At 37.3% G+C, this 17318-nt stretch overlaps 8 protein-coding genes and 1 non-coding gene across 9 annotated transcripts; 7 read left to right on the top strand and 2 right to left on the bottom strand.

Annotated features, from left to right (window-relative positions):
* Positions 1 to 25: 25 nt before the first annotated feature.
* On the top strand, positions 26 to 1639 carry BRETT_001510 (uncharacterized protein; the record flags this gene model as incomplete). The annotated part of the gene is made up of 1 exon (XM_041280060.1): positions 26 to 1639. The coding sequence occupies one exon, from the start codon at positions 26 to 28 to the stop codon at positions 1637 to 1639; it is 1614 nt and encodes a 537-aa protein (XP_041134562.1).
* Positions 1640 to 2990: 1351 nt separating this feature from the next.
* On the top strand, positions 2991 to 3575 carry BRETT_001511 (uncharacterized protein; the record flags this gene model as incomplete). Its single annotated transcript, XM_041280061.1, has 1 exon — positions 2991 to 3575. The coding sequence occupies one exon, from the start codon at positions 2991 to 2993 to the stop codon at positions 3573 to 3575; it is 585 nt and encodes a 194-aa protein (XP_041134563.1).
* Positions 3576 to 3649: 74 nt separating this feature from the next.
* NMA1 (Nicotinamide/nicotinic acid mononucleotide adenylyltransferase 1) lies at positions 3650 to 4306 on the top strand (the record flags this gene model as incomplete). The annotated part of the gene is made up of 1 exon (XM_041280062.1): positions 3650 to 4306. One exon carries the CDS (start codon positions 3650 to 3652, stop codon positions 4304 to 4306), a length of 657 nt encoding a protein of 218 aa, XP_041134564.1.
* A 410-nt stretch (positions 4307 to 4716) lies between these two features.
* On the bottom strand, positions 4717 to 6120 carry GLR1 (Glutathione reductase; the record flags this gene model as incomplete). Its single annotated transcript, XM_041280063.1, has 1 exon — positions 4717 to 6120. The coding sequence occupies one exon, from the start codon at positions 6118 to 6120 to the stop codon at positions 4717 to 4719; it is 1404 nt and encodes a 467-aa protein (XP_041134565.1).
* Positions 6121 to 9172: 3052 nt separating this feature from the next.
* BRETT_001514 lies at positions 9173 to 9244 on the top strand. The gene has a single exon. It is a non-coding gene; the product is annotated as a tRNA-Glu (tRNA).
* A 175-nt stretch (positions 9245 to 9419) lies between these two features.
* Positions 9420 to 10730, top strand: BRETT_001515 (uncharacterized protein; the record flags this gene model as incomplete). Its single annotated transcript, XM_041280064.1, has 1 exon — positions 9420 to 10730. One exon carries the CDS (start codon positions 9420 to 9422, stop codon positions 10728 to 10730), a length of 1311 nt encoding a protein of 436 aa, XP_041134566.1.
* Positions 10731 to 10866: 136 nt separating this feature from the next.
* Positions 10867 to 12222, bottom strand: BRETT_001516 (uncharacterized protein; the record flags this gene model as incomplete). Its single annotated transcript, XM_041280065.1, has 1 exon — positions 10867 to 12222. One exon carries the CDS (start codon positions 12220 to 12222, stop codon positions 10867 to 10869), a length of 1356 nt encoding a protein of 451 aa, XP_041134567.1.
* Positions 12223 to 14023: 1801 nt separating this feature from the next.
* BRETT_001517 (uncharacterized protein) lies at positions 14024 to 15430 on the top strand (the record flags this gene model as incomplete). Its single annotated transcript, XM_041280066.1, has 1 exon — positions 14024 to 15430. The coding sequence occupies one exon, from the start codon at positions 14024 to 14026 to the stop codon at positions 15428 to 15430; it is 1407 nt and encodes a 468-aa protein (XP_041134568.1).
* Positions 15431 to 15697: 267 nt separating this feature from the next.
* On the top strand, positions 15698 to 17224 carry BRETT_001518 (uncharacterized protein; the record flags this gene model as incomplete). Its single annotated transcript, XM_041280067.1, has 1 exon — positions 15698 to 17224. The coding sequence occupies one exon, from the start codon at positions 15698 to 15700 to the stop codon at positions 17222 to 17224; it is 1527 nt and encodes a 508-aa protein (XP_041134569.1).
* Positions 17225 to 17318: the final 94 nt, after the last annotated feature.

Genomic DNA, 17318 nt, shown 5'->3' on the forward strand with positions numbered 1-17318 from the left:
AGTCTGAAATTAAGGTATTTTATGGATGAGTAAAGACGATTCGAAATTTTTATTTACATATGAAAAAGTTCTTAAAGATCAAGTTCTTCGGAAACTTTCAGCCAAAAGTAGTGGATCTAAGTCGCATGTTGATCTATATGGCCTAAAGGATGAACAAACAGAAATATATAAAATTCTAGAGAACACTGTGAAATATCACGAAGGGAAGTCTGTGCTAATAGTTGGGCCCCGGGGTGTTGGAAAAACAACTCTTGTAAATAATTGTCTTCTAGATCTCGATCGAAAATATGGTGGTGCATTTCTGGTTATTCATCTAAGCGGACTCTTTGAAAGGGATGATAAGGCTGCAATCAGGGAAATAGCAAGACAATTCGACTGGATAATGGGCGCAAAAAGCATAAAAAGTCGATTGAGTGAACGATACGATGATTTTGAGGATGGAAAAAGGGGAGATTACGAAGTGATCGATGAAAATCTCCAAGCACAGGGAAATGAACAAAGTGCAGGATTCGAAAAGGTGTCTGCAAACGCAACAATGAATACGATAATGTCGCTATTGGACAGATCAAAGCTTGAGGATGGAGGAGACCCTGCTTATAATGAAGATGACGAAAAGGCAGGTGTTTTATCCGAACAAATTCCAATCATATTTGTCATAGACGAAATTGATAAATACGCAGGAGACTCCAAGCAAACTTTATTGTACAATCTTTTTGACATGGCACAGTCATCATCGACCCCAGCTAGTGATGAAAGTCAGAATGGACAAAAAATGAATCCGAAAGCTGCAGGTTCTGCACTAACTGTGATAGGTGTTACAACTAAGGCAACCATGAGAGAACAGCTTGAGAAAAGGGTGCGAAGCCGTTTCAGCCAGCGGGTTCTTCAGATAAACAAACTTAGAACGCTCACGGAATTCAGTAAATGTGTTTACACGATGTTAAAAATTGAAAAACAGCCCGGAGAGCCGGAGTTGGAAAAATGCATCGATGAGTACAACAAGCGAATCGAAAATTTGGTCTTTCAGAACGGAAACGCTGTCAGAAAAGCTATTGTGGAGAATTTCTACACCATCAAAGATTTGAATGCACTAAAGAACAGCCTGGCAGTAGTTGTAAGATACGGATTATTCGACAGAAAAAACGAATTCTTCGATCCAGAAAATGGAGGACTAGAGTTGTATAACAACCGCAACCTTGCTGTTCTCGATTCGTTAAGTGAGTTGGAGTTGAAGCTATTGATTTCTTGTGCGAGAGTTAAGGCGAAAAGCTCTAGTGATAGAATAAATTTCAATGTTGCGTGGGAAGAATACATAAAAGTAGCATCGTCACGGATGAAGACCTTGAATACGCATTTGGAGACTATGGGTGTAAGTTTTGGATCCAATGGTGGTGAAGGCAGTTTTATGCGCAGTAGAGAACTCATGTTGAGCTGTTGGGAGATGTTAGCACGTGCCGGAGCAATTGGTGAGCCTATGAGGCAGATAAATGGAATAAACGCTTCTTCATATACCGGTGGAGAATTCAATCGAGTGTACGCATGTGATCTTGAACTAAATGAGATAATGAAGCACTTTAAGGAAGATCGATTTGGAGAAGCCACTGACTATAGCTGGGTCGAGAGCTGGTGTCGGATCTAAGGGTTATAGATTTTATAAGATAATATAGCATAATAGATAACGAGCATGGTGTATAATAATTAGGCGTAAGGATTTGTGGTACTTTTGAGGGACGTCCTTTTGAGGGGGCTGAATCATTTCAATCATTGCTGTTTGTTCACAGGCTGCAGCATTGTCATATGGAATGCCTAAAAGATGACAACTGCAAAAAGAATTGCCGCAAAATATGTCCGACAATGGGCGGAGATTTATACAACATTTTCCTTTGTATTTCTCTGTAGGGCAAGTCGCGAGATCTAAGAAAAAGCCATTGTGCGTAAATTTCAAAGGATTGGAGTCGTCCAGTCTTTTGTTCTCCGGTTGAATGAAACGGCAAGCCTGATTGGTTGGGGGCCAACGCTTGTTATATTATTATTGCGCGTTTCTTTAAAAAATCATACGCAATATATGCTACTCAAATTATAACTTACGTAGATTAGTACATATCATGAGATGGTCAACTTTTTTCCCCTAAATTTATCTTCTTCTGTTTGGTGCTAATTGAAAATCATACTGGTCATTTTTTCTTCTTGCCATTTCGTGGGATGACATTGAGGCTTTTTCGAACTGGGCTGAATGAATGCATGAGCGATAATCCCGCAACTATTTCAAGGGCTCTTTTCAAAATCATTGCTGACCTTTGGAATTTGAACGGTCTGCCTCGTATAACACTTGCATCTTAACATTTGTACATATTCCTTGTCAAATATTAAGGTAGCCTGAGTATCTTCTGATCGATTATATTATAAAGCAGAGGGATGGCTATGTAGACATAAAAAGCATCGCGCCTCGACTATTAGGCAAACATGAATTAGTGAGTGATTTTGCGTAGAACAGAAAATTAAGGTCCTTCCTTGTTTTCCCAGAATTTTCTTTTCATCGGTTTCCGCAGCTAAATTTTTTTTCTTTTTCGGGATCTTCACTTTTTATATATCCCAAGAAATTTGTTCCGCCATTTCTTTTCTCCTGTTTCTTCGTCTAATCCTTTGTGCCTATTATATCAATTTTTTTCTTTCTCTCTGCTTTCTACATCTTTAAAGTTACTAATATCAGTGTTTTAGTTCAATTGAAAGCACCTTATAGTGTCTTTTTTCATTGACATATTGCTTTTTTTTTTTGCTACTTTTTGATCATTTTGTTAAATTTATTGCTTCTCCAGTTTTAAACGAGCAAAGTTCTGAAAAGAAGTAAACAAGAGTACTTCATCAGGTGGAAACAATTACAATTACAAGTTTCCTCTTTCCCGACTCTTTCTCCTTATATCAAAGAAGACTCGGTCAGAAGACCTTCAAATTTCAATCAAGTCCTGAACCGCTAAAGTTCTTTTCCTAAAATGGATCCGACACACGACCCGGATTTTCAGCCCCCTTCGACACATCCGAAGATTCAGCCACCTGTTTCACCAAAGCTCATTCCGAACAGGAAGCCTATCCAGCCATACGTTCTCTCAGATGATGAAAATGAAGAGTTTAATGTTGAGGAAGATGATAGTTGTCTAATTGACCCTATATCTCTGAAAAATGGTAAAGCAACTGAAAGTGAGTCATCCATGAGCCTGCCTACAACTCGTCATGAACGGGCTACAAGGAGAAAAGAACAAAGTTTGAGACACAAGATTCCAAAAAAAGCGACAGAACTAGAGTCTTCGTCGACTAGTTCCGCCTCAGCATCAGAAGATGTTTCTGATGTGGAAAATGCTATTTCCGATACTGCATTGAGCGAAGATGCAGATACGGTAGCTGGAGCAAGCAGAATGGACAGGCGTGAGTACTCTACAATTTCTAGTGGTAATGCCAATGAGCCTATGATTCATTCATTCCAGATCGCTGACCTAGAAGAAGTTCGCATGGTATCCCACGTCAAGCAACAAGACTGGAGGATTACGCATTTCCAACGCATCGTCTTAAAACAAGACTAACTGACCCAAATAAATATCCGTTGGTCATTGTTGCATGTGGTTCCTTTTCGCCAATTACGTATTTGCACTTGAGAATGTTTGAAATGGCCCTCGATGACATTCGCGATTCAACCAAGTTTGAAGTTGTTGGTGGATACTATAGTCCTGTTTCCGACAATTACAGTAAACCTGGACTGGCACCATCTGTTCACAGAGTTCGTATGTGCGAACTTGCATGTGAGCGGACATCTTCATGGCTTATGGTTGATGCTTGGGAATCTCTTCAACCACGTTACACACGAACTGCCTTAGTTCTGGATCATTTCAACTATGAAATAAATATTAAGCGCGGAGGAATCTTCAAGGCCGGAAGTACAACCCAGAAAATAGGGGCAAAGATCATGCTTCTCGCTGGTGGTGACTTGATAGAGTCTATGGGCGAGCCAAATGTGTGGGCAGATAGGGATCTGCACCATATATTAGGTAATTATGGATGTCTTATTGTTGAAAGAACTGGTTCTGATGTTAGATCATTCCTTCTATCGCACGATATAATGTACGAACACAGAAAAAATATTTTGGTCATTAAGCAACTGATATATAATGATATTAGTTCCACGAAAGTCCGTTTGTTTATTCGTCGTCATATGAGTGTGCGATATCTTCTCCCTAATAGTGTGATACGATACATTCAGGAGCATCACCTTTATGTGAATGATAAGGAACCTGTGAAAGTTGTGTTGAACAAATAATTGTACAAGTGTGTTCTGTTAATGGTACTTACTTACATGCGATATTGTTTACCTTTGTATTGTACTCTACCTACTGTATTTATATGTGATAAAATGGAACTATTTCTGATTTTTGCACTTACTCTAATAAAATGGTTTCTGACAATGTCTACCTATTTCGGTTAAACTGGTCATGGTTACAACGAATATTTATTGATTTGAGGCTATTTACATGCTCCCATTAAAGCGCAATCGTCTTTATTAACTACGTTGACACAAGAAGTTTTAATACAAGCAAATATGATAGAAAGCATAGAAAAGGTAAATTTGTGATGTTCGTGTTGGCAAATAGCTCAAATAACAGCAAGCAGGAATGAATTGCTGTTTAACATAACATCACTTCCTCTCTCGCCTTTTTAAATACATAATATTCATTTCATTGTGACTAACTCCTCAGCAGAGGTTGGATGGATAGCTACGCAACTATCGAAATCGGCCTTAGTAGCACCCATCTTAATGGCAACACCGAATCCTTGCATGATTTCGGATGAACCGTCACCGACAATGTGCATACCAATAATCTTTTCGTTCTCTGGTTTCAAGCAAACGAGTTTGTAAGCAGTTGGAGATTTATGCTCTGTCATAGCATATGCCATCGCGTTAAATCTCGACGTGTAGATCTTAATGTTCTCCTCACCATATTTCTCCTTAGCTTGCTTTTCTGTCAAGCCAATAGCTCCAACCTCCGGATGAGAAAAGACAGCAGTTGGAACGTTTGTAAAGTCCATCTTCTGAGTTTTAAACTTTTCGGGACCAAATAATCTATTGGCAAGCTTCCTTCCGGTAGCAATTGCGACTGGTGTAAGCTGTAAGTGACCAACAACGTCACCTAACGAATAAACGTTTGGCACATTTGTTCTCTGATACCCATCAACAACAATTCTTCCCTTGCTGTCCAAATTGAGTCCAATGTTCTCTGGATGCATATCAATCAAGGAATTTCTTCCAATACACCAGAACAAAGCGTCAACAACAACTGTTTCGCCGTTTTCAAGTGTCACCTTCTTCGATCCATCCTCAAGTTTCTCCACCTTAGCCACACTTGTGCCTTTGTGAATGTTCACGCCCTCTTTCACATAATAATCAGTAATGGTATTCTGAATAATCTCATCAAATTTTGTCAAAACGTGTTGTTTTCTGATAACTGTATGTGTTTCGCTGCCTAGTAAATGGAAGAATCCACTAAACTCAACGCTAATAAAGCCAGAACCAACCATCATAACTCTTTTTGGTCTTTCCTTCAAATCAAACAAACCATCAGAATTCATTCCAAGCTCCCATCCTGGAATTTTAGTTGGTAGCACTGCCTTTCCACCAGTAGCAACTAGGATGTTATCTGCCGTGTATGTAGAAACTTTCGATGGATCTTCTTTGTCAACAACACTAACTTTACCATCCTTTGTAAAGGAAGCAAGACCATAAACATAATCGACTTTCTCCTTGGTCATGTTTCTTTCGTAAATTCCGTTCAATTTCTTAACGTAAGCATCTCTCTTCGTCTTGTACGTAGGCCAGTCAAAAGTTTTTGCAAAAGCTGGGTCGACCTTTGGGAAGCCGTAATCCCTAGCGATCTGTATTTTCTGAGAAATATCGGATGCATACCACATGACTTTCTTGGGAACACAACCAACATTCACACATGTTCCTCCCATTGCCTTTGACTCAATCACTAAAGCGGAGGCACCATAACTGGCAGCTCTTCTTGCTGAGGCGACACCTCCTGATCCTCCTCCAATAACTAAATATTGATAATGTGTTTTCATTGCTCTAAGCATAAATAATTAATCTTAATGTATGTTATAGTTCTAAAGAAAATGAACTTTGCATTTCATAGGTGTGATCGGGATAGTAGCGGATGTATTAAAGATGCTCTAATTTATACATCTTCGTTTTTCGTTTTTTTTCTTTTTCTTACTGCGTCGATGAATGCTCAAACGCCGATTGATAGGCAGTTCAATTTATCAGCCGAAAATAATCTAGTTTTTTCCCCCCCCTTAATCCCCGTTTTCCGAAGCCCATTCCGATATCATCTACAATGGATAATTAGTAAGCATTAAAAGCATCATGTTTTTTCTAGATAAATCCTTGTGAACTTTAAGTCACAAAGCAGTGCTCGGTTATGTAAGTCAAACTAAAAGAAAGAATTTAGCTCAAAACTATAAATTATATGATAATTCTGCTTTTTTCCTTTGAGTGGACTCCGTATTATTTGAACCATTGCATCAAACGGCTTAACAATAAGGCAAAGCATAAAGCATTTTGTGCGGACCTTATCATGGAGAATTAATTTACAATTATGGTCTGTATTGTTAGGTTATGAAGTTTCTGAGATCGGACATCAATATGTCAAAAATTTTTATCCTTATTCTATTGTATCTTTTGTATTGATTTGTTCAAAGTTTTGTCTGATTACATTCTAACCCAATATACACCATAGACATTCAAGACAATAATCCTTCCACTATTTTTTTTTGTACATTTTTTGCTAAAGGAGCAGTTTGCTTTCAGAATACGTATAAGTTATGAAAGGATACGGACAGCCAGCTTTCTTTTTAAATAATATTAATCAGAATGGTATCTTACATTTTTGCCAATGAGAAGATGAGCTTCAAGTGCACATTGTTGAGGACAATATCTAGAAATTGTCAGTATATTTAGAGGTTAGTGGAAATCATAGATAAGTGTGGTCGCACCTTTTTACTATTCTACACGTATTTCTCCTTCATCGCGTCAGCCAAATCACATAATCAAATATGGAAAAGTTATGGAAGCCCTGCTCCACATATGTGAACTCTGCACAAATTGTACTACTACAGGTGCAAGTGCCTGACCATTGTAAGTATAAGGGGTGGAAATTAAATGAGTATGTGTTAAAGTTCGAATTACCATAATAGTTTGATATTTATTGTAGTACATAACTTGTACATAAGATTAAGTATGGAGGATATCTCATCTTCATATAGTTGACATTCTTCTTCTTATACAACACCCTAGATAATAGGCCTTGTTCTACTTAAATCTTTATTGTTCTATGCTTCTATTGTTTTGACGGTATGAGGAATAGTTTTTGCTAACTAAAATTGCCTGCATAACCAAGTGGCATTTAAATGTACACTGCTAGTCTTTTCTACTTCACATAACAGTGAGCTGTTTTAGCTTCAATTTCTTTCAGACTTGAGTTATGGTTGGTGACTTTGTTAAAGTTAGTGTTACCGGATATTTCATTGTAGTATATAATAAAGAGTATGTACAATGATATACAAAAGGGAATATCTTCACTTTATATAGATGTAGTTCTCGTATTAATCAGATGATGTAACAATACCATCTTTCCTTACTTGAACTCTATTGTTCGAGTGCTCCATTTATTTCGCAGGAAAATTTTCCCCGCGAATCCTTTCTTATATCTGTCCGAACATTAAATTGATTCACATATTATAAATCAAATACCAGTTGAACCTTTATGCGTTATTAACATATAAAACATTATTATAACTCATAGGTTCTGTCGGACATATGAGAATATTACCTAGTATTAGGCAATCTATTATTATATGTCATTAGATTTATTTGTTTTGAGATCTGAACTTATTCTAAAATAACGAAGATTTAGAATAATATCTATTAGAGACAATCCTGGATAAAATGTACTAACTGTGTATGTTAGGGAATCAGCAGAAAAATAATTATGCGCGATCATAATTCTGTTTCTGAGAATTAAATCTTTTTTTTATATTATGTATGATTACCTCACTTTATTCTCCTTTTTATTTTTACTTTACCTTTCCTCTTTTTATATAACTTGTTTCTTCTACAAAAGGACGAGACCCGATAGCCTATTTTGCAATACAACTAGTTCGACTCCATTTTGATGGTAACAGAGTAAAAAAAGTAAATTCATTTTCTTCTATGGTGACACATACACAATTGTTAGAATGTTAAAGGCATTAACATTATCACACATATCACTTGGTACAGTTATATCCACCCACTTAGGTAACCGACCTTACAATTGTCTGAATCTCCCCAACTACTAGTGTCGGAGTTAAGAGAGACCTTATGAGTTACTCCCGGGCTTTAGCTATCAAACTCCTTCTTTAATAGAACTAATAAGAACCTAGCAGTCGGGGAGATTCAGACAATTGTAAGGTCGGTTACCTAAGTGGGTGGATATAAATGTACCAAGTGGTCTGTGTGATAATGTTAATGCCTTTAACATTCTAACAATTGTGTATGTATCACCATAGAAGAAAATGAATTTACTTCCTTTACTCTGTTACCATCAAAGTGGAGTCGAACTAGTTGTATTGCAAAATAGGCTATCGGGTCTCGTCCCTTCGTAGAAGAAACAAGTTATATAAAAAGAGGTAAAGTAAAGTAAAAATAAAAAGGAAAATAAAGTGAGGTAATCATACATAATAAAAAAAAGATTTAATTCTCAGAAACAGAATTATGATCGCGCATAATTATTTTTCTGCTGATTCCCTAACATACACAGTTAGTGCATTTTATCCAGGATTGTCTCTATTAGATATTATTCTAAATCTTCGTTATTTTAGAATAAGTTCAGATCTCAAAACAAATAAATCTAATGACATATAATAATAGATTACCTAATACTAGGTAATATTCTCATATGTCCGACAACTAGGTTCTTATTAGTTCTATTAAAGAAGGATTTTGATAGCTAAACCACCTGGGAGTAACTCATGAGACCTCTCTTAAGTCCGGGAAAAAAGTAAAAGAAAAATAAATACAAATATTAAATAATAAACAAAGCAAGCACTATAAGTCCAAAAAGAAGTGCTTTTCTTTAAATTTTGTAAATCCGAAATAGTGTAATGGCTATCACAGGTCGCTCTCACCGTCCAGATCCGAGTTCGATTCTCGGTTTCGGAATTTATTTTTTAAAATATTTTTTTGCTACTCCCTTGAATGATTAATAGGGATAAACAGTCGCGCTTCCCACAGGAAATGGATCCTTGAGGTGACGAAATACATGTATTATGATTCTCTGTCCTTTTTAGTAGACGTAAGATCTGAAATAATCTGGCAGACTTTGTGAGCGAGAGCTATGGTGGAAATGGATGCAAAGGAACTGACAAAAGCCGGTCAGACTGATGAAAAAATAGTTGGAACATCAGAAATTAAAGAGGAAAATATTTCCACTTCACACAATATTAATGATGAAAAAGCTAAACAGGATATCACAACTGACAAATATGAAAGTGAGGAGGTTCATGCAAACAAATTCATAGAGGATGGAAGTAATGATAATGCAGAAAAAACGGAGGGACAAACTGCGGATAACATTGAGAAATATAACGTTATTGGGCCAGAAAAAGGCAATACATCCGATGGTAATGAAACAAAAACAAATGACGAATCGAAGATAAATAACAGTAATGAAGGGGTCGAAGAGTCTGCTGGAGTAGGACAAGCTAAGATTATCTCATCTGAAACAAATAAGGATAAAGAGAATCCGAAAGATGCCGAAGTGGTGAGTGACGAGATAATTAAAGATAGTGATAAAGTAGAAAAGAAGAATCAAGAAGGGGAAGTCCAACTGAAAGACAAAAAGGAAAATAGCTCAACCGAACCAACCGAAACAAATGATAAGTTAGAGAACAAAACTGCTGGAGGGGCATTGTTTAGCATTAATGATGTTGATGAATTAGAAGAAGATGAGGAAGAGGGCAAGAAAGAAGAAACCGAAATATCAGAGGAAGAAACAAATAAAAAAAAAAGACCATCCTTGGCTGAAGAGGATGAGGGTCCAGAGCACAAAAAGCTTAATACTGGAAGCATAGAAAAGGATGAAAAAGATGGGGGTAAGAAACTTCCACCAGAAGACAAAGACGATCCAGCATTAAAAAAACAGGAAGCACCAATGCATCAACTTCCGGAAATTACGCGTGAAGATAAAACATTGGAGGAGGTGCTAGAAATGATGGATGACGAAGATTTCACACCCATAATACCTGATGCGGTTACGGATTACTATTTGGCTAAAAGTGGATTTTCGACTTCTAACAGAAAGATCAAAAGACTTCTAGCATTGGCAACCCAGAAATTCATAAGTGATATAGCTACTGATGCATATGAATACTCTCGTATCCGATCCAACAGTGCAGTTTACAATTCAGCTAATCCTCAGGTTAGGGCGAGGGCTCTCATGACAGCTACGGTAATGAATATTCAAGGAAGCAATCCATCAGAAAAGAGTGATGGGGAGAATGGTAACGCAGAAAATGCGACAAGTTCACTGACAAATGGTCCAGGACAGCAAGCCCAGAACCAGAAGGTTACGCTAACCATGGAGGATCTTAGTAGTGCTTTGGATGAATACGGATTAAACGTTAACCGGCCGCAATTTTATAGGTGACAAATATCATGATAATATGCCACACACCTTTATTATATTATGTACCCCATGCTTTTGTAATATTATATAGAAAAATTGAAAATGGTACGACTACCTGTATGCACACCAATCCCTGGTGTTATCCTTCTCTGATAAATCATGCTAACTCGTAGGATGGGAAGCATCTTCGTCTCCAACTATCAATATCCCAGTGTATTAAGCCATCATCTGATCCAATTACCAATGAATGCTGACCATTTCCATATTCATTACCTGCGTTAACTATCTCAAGGCCAGTTAATTCCAGTTCGGAGTCCAAATAATAAAATGGATCGTTTTGAGGATTCTGAATTACACCATCATGATAACCACGACCTCTGATGGGGGTACGAACAACCCTTGTTCCAGAATTACAAGCATTTTGAAGAGGGTCACAAACTATCTGCTCATGAAGTTCTCTTTCTTTTGTTGATGGCTGCCTACTATATGGGGTTTTCATCCATTCAACTGCATCTTCCCTCATTTTAGCAACAGGATATCTTTTTGGGCAGTTGTTCCGATTGAAATTAAAGAAATTTGATTTCTGAAGTTTATCAACGTCAATCAGAAACATTCTCGAAGTTCTCGGATAACCTAGTCTATGATCCACATCACAGACATCCTCATATTTTTTCACTATAGGCTGGTTATAGTATCCATCAGAGTCATCATATAAACGCTTAGGTAATAATATAACATGGTGCGTCATAAAATCCCTTGTATCAACAACATGAACACGACCTTGGTGTTCTGAAATAAATAATAAATCATCTGTACCACCGCTAAACTTGCAAACGCGAAAAGCACCGCTTTGAAGCTGTTTTCTGGTTGAATATATCTTATGAATTGGTCTTGATATATTACGAATATCATATATAAAATTCACCCCCTCCTGGAAGCAAGCAGAAAAACATGTACCTGAATTATTCCAACATGTGGAAAAGCCACAATCAGACTGTGTTATTATGGTTTCTCTCTTCGCAACCTCTCTCATATTCTCTTCTGGGTGCATAATAAAAATTCTGGGACTATCCCCCAACGTAACAAGCGTTTTCATATCTGGCGATAACGAAGCATGATTCAATGCAACAGACAGATTAACACTGTAATCTGGGGATATTGCATCACTTTTATTACTTATATCCATCACGTACAAGTTCTGGTCATTGTTGCACGCAAGGGACATATAGCGAGAGTTGGCAATCTTGTTTATCGTAACACAATTATTAATCAATGTCCCTATATTTCCATTTTCAGTGTATCCTGTTTCACCAACATGAAGACCAAAAAATCCCTTCCTACGATAAGAATTCGGTGAGTTGCTTGATGGAGCATAACTCAAAGTACTTGAATCATTAAAGGTTTCACGCGATGCTATTCCTCCAGCAACTATTATTCCATTTGATTCTTTAAGACATCGTGGTGATGATCCGAACTTTGCAAATTCCGGCTGAAGTCGACTGGATGTATCCATATGAACATTAGAACCAGCTTTTTTAACCTGTTGGTGGTGCTTACCACGACGCCGAAAATTCAGACGGCTCACCGCATTTTTGTGTGGAAAGTATACTGCATTAGACTCAGATGATTTGCATACTAAATCTTTGAGTTGCCAATGACTGGATAATGTATTATGATGGTTAGTATTGTATCTTGATAGAACAATATTTTGGAAAGAAATTGAGGGGTGTCGGATGTGCGGCTGAAAACTAGTAAAGGAAGAAGGGGGAAAAATAATAATATGGAGCACAGCCAATATTCTGATAAGAAGGCTGCACTGATAAGAGACAACCCAAATATCGAAAGCTGCAGCATTGATGCTATGGGCATATGCTATGAAGCAGGCCCAAATAATGAAAACAATGCACATTGCTAACGGAAGTCATCTTTTTTATAGAGAAATATCCTGTTGAACCGGAATACGGTATTGAGGCAAAAGATATATGAATCATTGCAGGAAAACTTGCACACAGTGTGTGCACATTAATACTTACTTAGCAGTAATATTAACGTTGTAATATGATGATTGCGGCATTAGAAAGTTAAAATTTGAAGAAGAAAAATCAATCGGTTGACTTTCCTGAGGAAACCTTTAACAGAAAAGAGAGTTAGTATGAAGTTGGGCGAAGTAAAAAGATGGGCAAGTCTGTCACATACTCGTTAAGTGAATCAATAGTCATTATTAGACAACTTGAATTAGAATTATGTTAGATTTTGAAGTTATTGCAAAAGAGAAAATTGATAAAGATGGGGTTAAAAGACGAAATTATGTAAAAATGTGGGGAGAGGCCTGGTTAAATAAGATAAGCGGAGGATGACCACGACAACTGTGACAAATCTGGATGGTCAGGTAAACGGCAAAAAGAAAAAGATAGGAAAATGGAATCACGCCAAAGAAAAGTGCGGGAGATTATGTATCATCCGGTGCGGGGTGCTTTTTGTGGGCAATGCACTAATAGGCAAGATCTTATTTATGAACATTGAGCAAGCCATTAAGTGGGGGATTATGGAAAAAATGCATATTGCAGGCTAAATGTACAGAAAAAGGAATTATATATTACCGGTTTCCGTGTTACGTAGAATATTATGAGAAACTTTCTGCCGATATAATTCAGATAACTTGGACTACTATGTAATCGTGGCATGGTACAAAACTCTGTAAATCCAGAATCCAGAATCCAGGTGTAGGGATGCACAGTAAATGAGAAAAGAAAGCATTCTTTCGTATTCTTTTGCAATGTGTATGGTGTGATCAATGAATCCCTCTAAGCACATTAGAAATGGTGATCAACAATGTATAACAAAGCATAACAAATTAGTAAATTTGTTTATGAGTAAATATTTGTGTTCCATGAGTAAAGCATCCTGTGAAACTTCTTTAAGCCAATTAATTATATGATAACCTTACTGATTTTAGCAGTGTGCACATTTCTTTTTGCTGACACATACCTCACTATGAATTTTTTCTTGTTATTCGTTATTTATTTACCTCTTGAACAGGTGGAAAAAAAAAGTGTCTCGAGTGAAATGAAATCGGTGCTATATTAACAAATAAAATTTATGATCACTGTATAATTTACCAAATTTCAATACATACTAAGGGCGTTAAAAGTTACAACAGCATTATACTACGTTATTAGTGCAATATTTGACAACAATTGGTGTTTGGTCAAAAACAAAACTAGTTTGAAGAACTCATCGATCCCTTTTATCAGGCGAAATTGTGATATACTTGATACCAACATCAAAAAGGAATAGAAAAGAAAAGAGCATAAATGGCATCTGTTGTTTACTTTCTAGATAGTCGAGGAAGACCACTACTGCATCGAGATTACAAGTGGGATATTCCTACGAGTGCGGTGGAGAAATTCCCTATTCTTTTACTAAAGAATTCTAAAAGCACAAATGTGGAAGCCGATTCAGGATTGGATGATGGTGCCACAGCTCCAGTATTCAATGACGATGGTATCAATTATATATATTTAACACACAAGAATTTATACATACTGGCCATGACAAGGGAAGATGCAAATGTTTTTGCTGTTTTATGCTATCTTCACTCCCTTGTTCGAGTTCTTGAGGGATATATGAAATCATTGGAGGAAGAGTCGATCAGAGACAATTTCTCTATAATATATGAGCTTTTGGATGAGATGATGGACTTTGGTGTGCCCCAAATCACAGATCAAAAGATTTTGAAGGAATACATAACACAGGAGTCATTTACCTTGAAGACAATGCTTAGACCATCCGGTAGTAAAAAGAGACCTGGTGCTACTACTGTCTTTAAGCAACGCGTTGCTCCTATAGCAGTGACCAATGCTATTAGTTGGAGGTCACCGGGAATAAAGCATAAGAAAAACGAGGCATACTTGGATGTCATCGAATCCATTGATATGCTTGTGAACTCAAGAAATCAACTGTTGAGCTCAGAGATACACGGTACAATTCAGTTGAAATCATTTCTTTCTGGAATGCCCGAGCTTGTGTTGGGTCTAAACGAGCGGTTTATGAACAGTTGTATTGACAGCATTAAAGGTAATGATACAAACTCAAGAGCGAAAATTGCTGGCAAAAAACCAATCGAGGTTGAAGATGTCAAATTTCACCAATGCGTTCGGCTAGGAAAGATCGAAGCAGACAAAATGATATCCTTTATTCCGCCAGACGGAGAATGTACGTTGATGACGTATAGAGTTCATTCTCCCACCTTAAAGCCACTATTTCTTATTGATTACAAGATGCGGAATCATTCAAACACCAGATTGGAAATAATGGTGAAAGTTAAAGCCAATTTTAAGCCTCGAATTTCGGCCAGACGACTCCAGATTAGAATCCCTGTTCCTCGTGATATTGATTCACCAAAGTATCATTACAATAAAGGTAACTTGAAGTATTTGCCAAACGAATCCGCCGTTTTATGGAAAATACACAAAATTGATGGCGGAAAGGAATACGTGATGATAGCTGAATTGATGCTTCCGACAGTTACTGATGATACGGATTTGGAGAAGTTTAGAAAAATTCCATTGAACCTTAAATTCGAAATGCAAGGTTTCGTCACCAGCGGCTTACAGGTGAAATATTTGAAGATCCGTGAGCCTAAGCTTAATTATCAGAGTTATCCATATGTTAGATACATTACAAAGAGCAGTGATCATTATGATGTGAGAGTGAAATGATGATTCATAGAAAATATAGAGCTAATATTAAACTATGGTACTATGTCGTGTAATGGAAGGGGAGGGCGTTACAAAAAAATGTAGGTTTATCATAGAAATTTTTTTTCCCTTGGAGAGAATTTCATCTGAAGATCAAGTGAAAAAAAAAAAAACAGAAAAGAAAAAACTTATCGAACAAGAAGGGGACCGTTGATGAATTAAACATGGTCAACTATACAGACAGTAACCATAATTTATAGAGATAACTACATTTTGTTGATTGTATAAATGTCTGAAGATCTTATGTTAAAGAAGGCTGAAGAACTGAAGAAAAAGGGGAATGATCAGTTGAAGAAAAAAGACTACGATAAAGCCATCGACTTTTACACGCAAGCTATAGAAATTAAGCCAACATCCGTCTTTTACTCAAATAGAGCACAGGCAAATATTAAGAAGGAGAACTTTGGGCTTGCGTTAAACGATGCAAATGATGCTATTAAATTAAATCCACAGTATCTGAAAGGATATTATAGACGAGCCGTTGCTTATAGTGGAATGATTGAGTATAAGAACTCACTTAAAGATATAAAACACGTTCTTTCTAAGGCTCCAAACGATAAAAACGCAAAGAAGCTGGAAAAGAATTTGGAGAAGATGATCAGGCAGATACGGTTTGAGCAAGCTATACAGGTGGAGGAGGATCGCTCAATTTTGGACCAGCTAGATTTTGCTAATATGTTGGATGAAAAAAACGATAGTAGCAATAGATTGCCTGAACTAGACATTCATATTACGAAAGAGGCCAAGAGGCAAAAGGTTAGCGTTGATATGACCTTCGATTACATTGAGAAAATGGTCAAATTGTTTAAGGATGGGAAGACACTTCCAAAAAAACACGCATATGCTATTGTTTCAGCTACGGCCGAATTGTTCAGAAATGAGAAAGCACTTGTTGAACTCAGCCTTCCCGGAGATGAGAATGCAAAGAAAAATTGTAGATCCGCGACTGCGAAAAAGATAACTGTTTGTGGAGATACACACGGACAATTTTACGATGTTTTAAACATATTCGGGAAGTTCGGTAAGGTGAGTCCAGAGCACACATACCTATTCAACGGTGATTTCGTTGACAGAGGCTCTTGGTCCTGTGAAGTTGCCTTTTTGCTTTACAGCTTGAAACTTCTCTATCCTGACAACCTCTTTATTGATCGTGGAAATCACGAGACTGATGATATGAATCAGGTGTACGGGTTCCAAGGTGAGGTTAAGGCAAAATACACAGACAGACTTTTCCGGTGCTTCTCAGAGTCATTTAACTGTCTTCCATACTCCACGCTGATTGGACACCAGTATCTTGTGATGCATGGCGGTCTTTTCAGTTCTGATGACGTGACTTTGGACGATATTCGTAATATTGATAGGTTTAAACACAGACAACCACCTAAAGAGGGTCTTGAGATGGAGTTGTTGTGGACTGATCCTCAACCAGCCGAAGGAAGATCACCCTCTAAGAGAGGAATCGGCCTTCAGTTTGGTCCGGATGTTACGAAGAAGTTTTGCGAGAAGAATGATTTGAAGATGATTATTAGATCACATGAAGTGAGAATAGGAGGTTATGAGATAGAGCATGAGGGTAAGCTTGCAACAGTTTTTAGCGCTCCTCATTACTGTGACTCAGAGACAAACTTAGGTGCTGTGATGAATGTCACTTTTGGAAGTGACCTCAAGTATCACGAAGAATTCGATACATTTGAAGCTGTTCCTCATCCGGACATCCCTCCTATGGCATATTGCCAGGATAGACTTGGATTCTGAATATAGGGCTTCGATACATGTACAAATATATATAATAGATCCCAACATTATACATTTACGCCATGAAGTAGTAGGAAGGATGATAGAGAAAGTG

This window comes from Brettanomyces bruxellensis, chromosome 1, assembly GCF_011074885.1.
Source record: "Brettanomyces bruxellensis chromosome 1, complete sequence".
Taxonomy (NCBI): domain Eukaryota; kingdom Fungi; phylum Ascomycota; class Pichiomycetes; order Pichiales; family Pichiaceae; genus Brettanomyces; species Brettanomyces bruxellensis.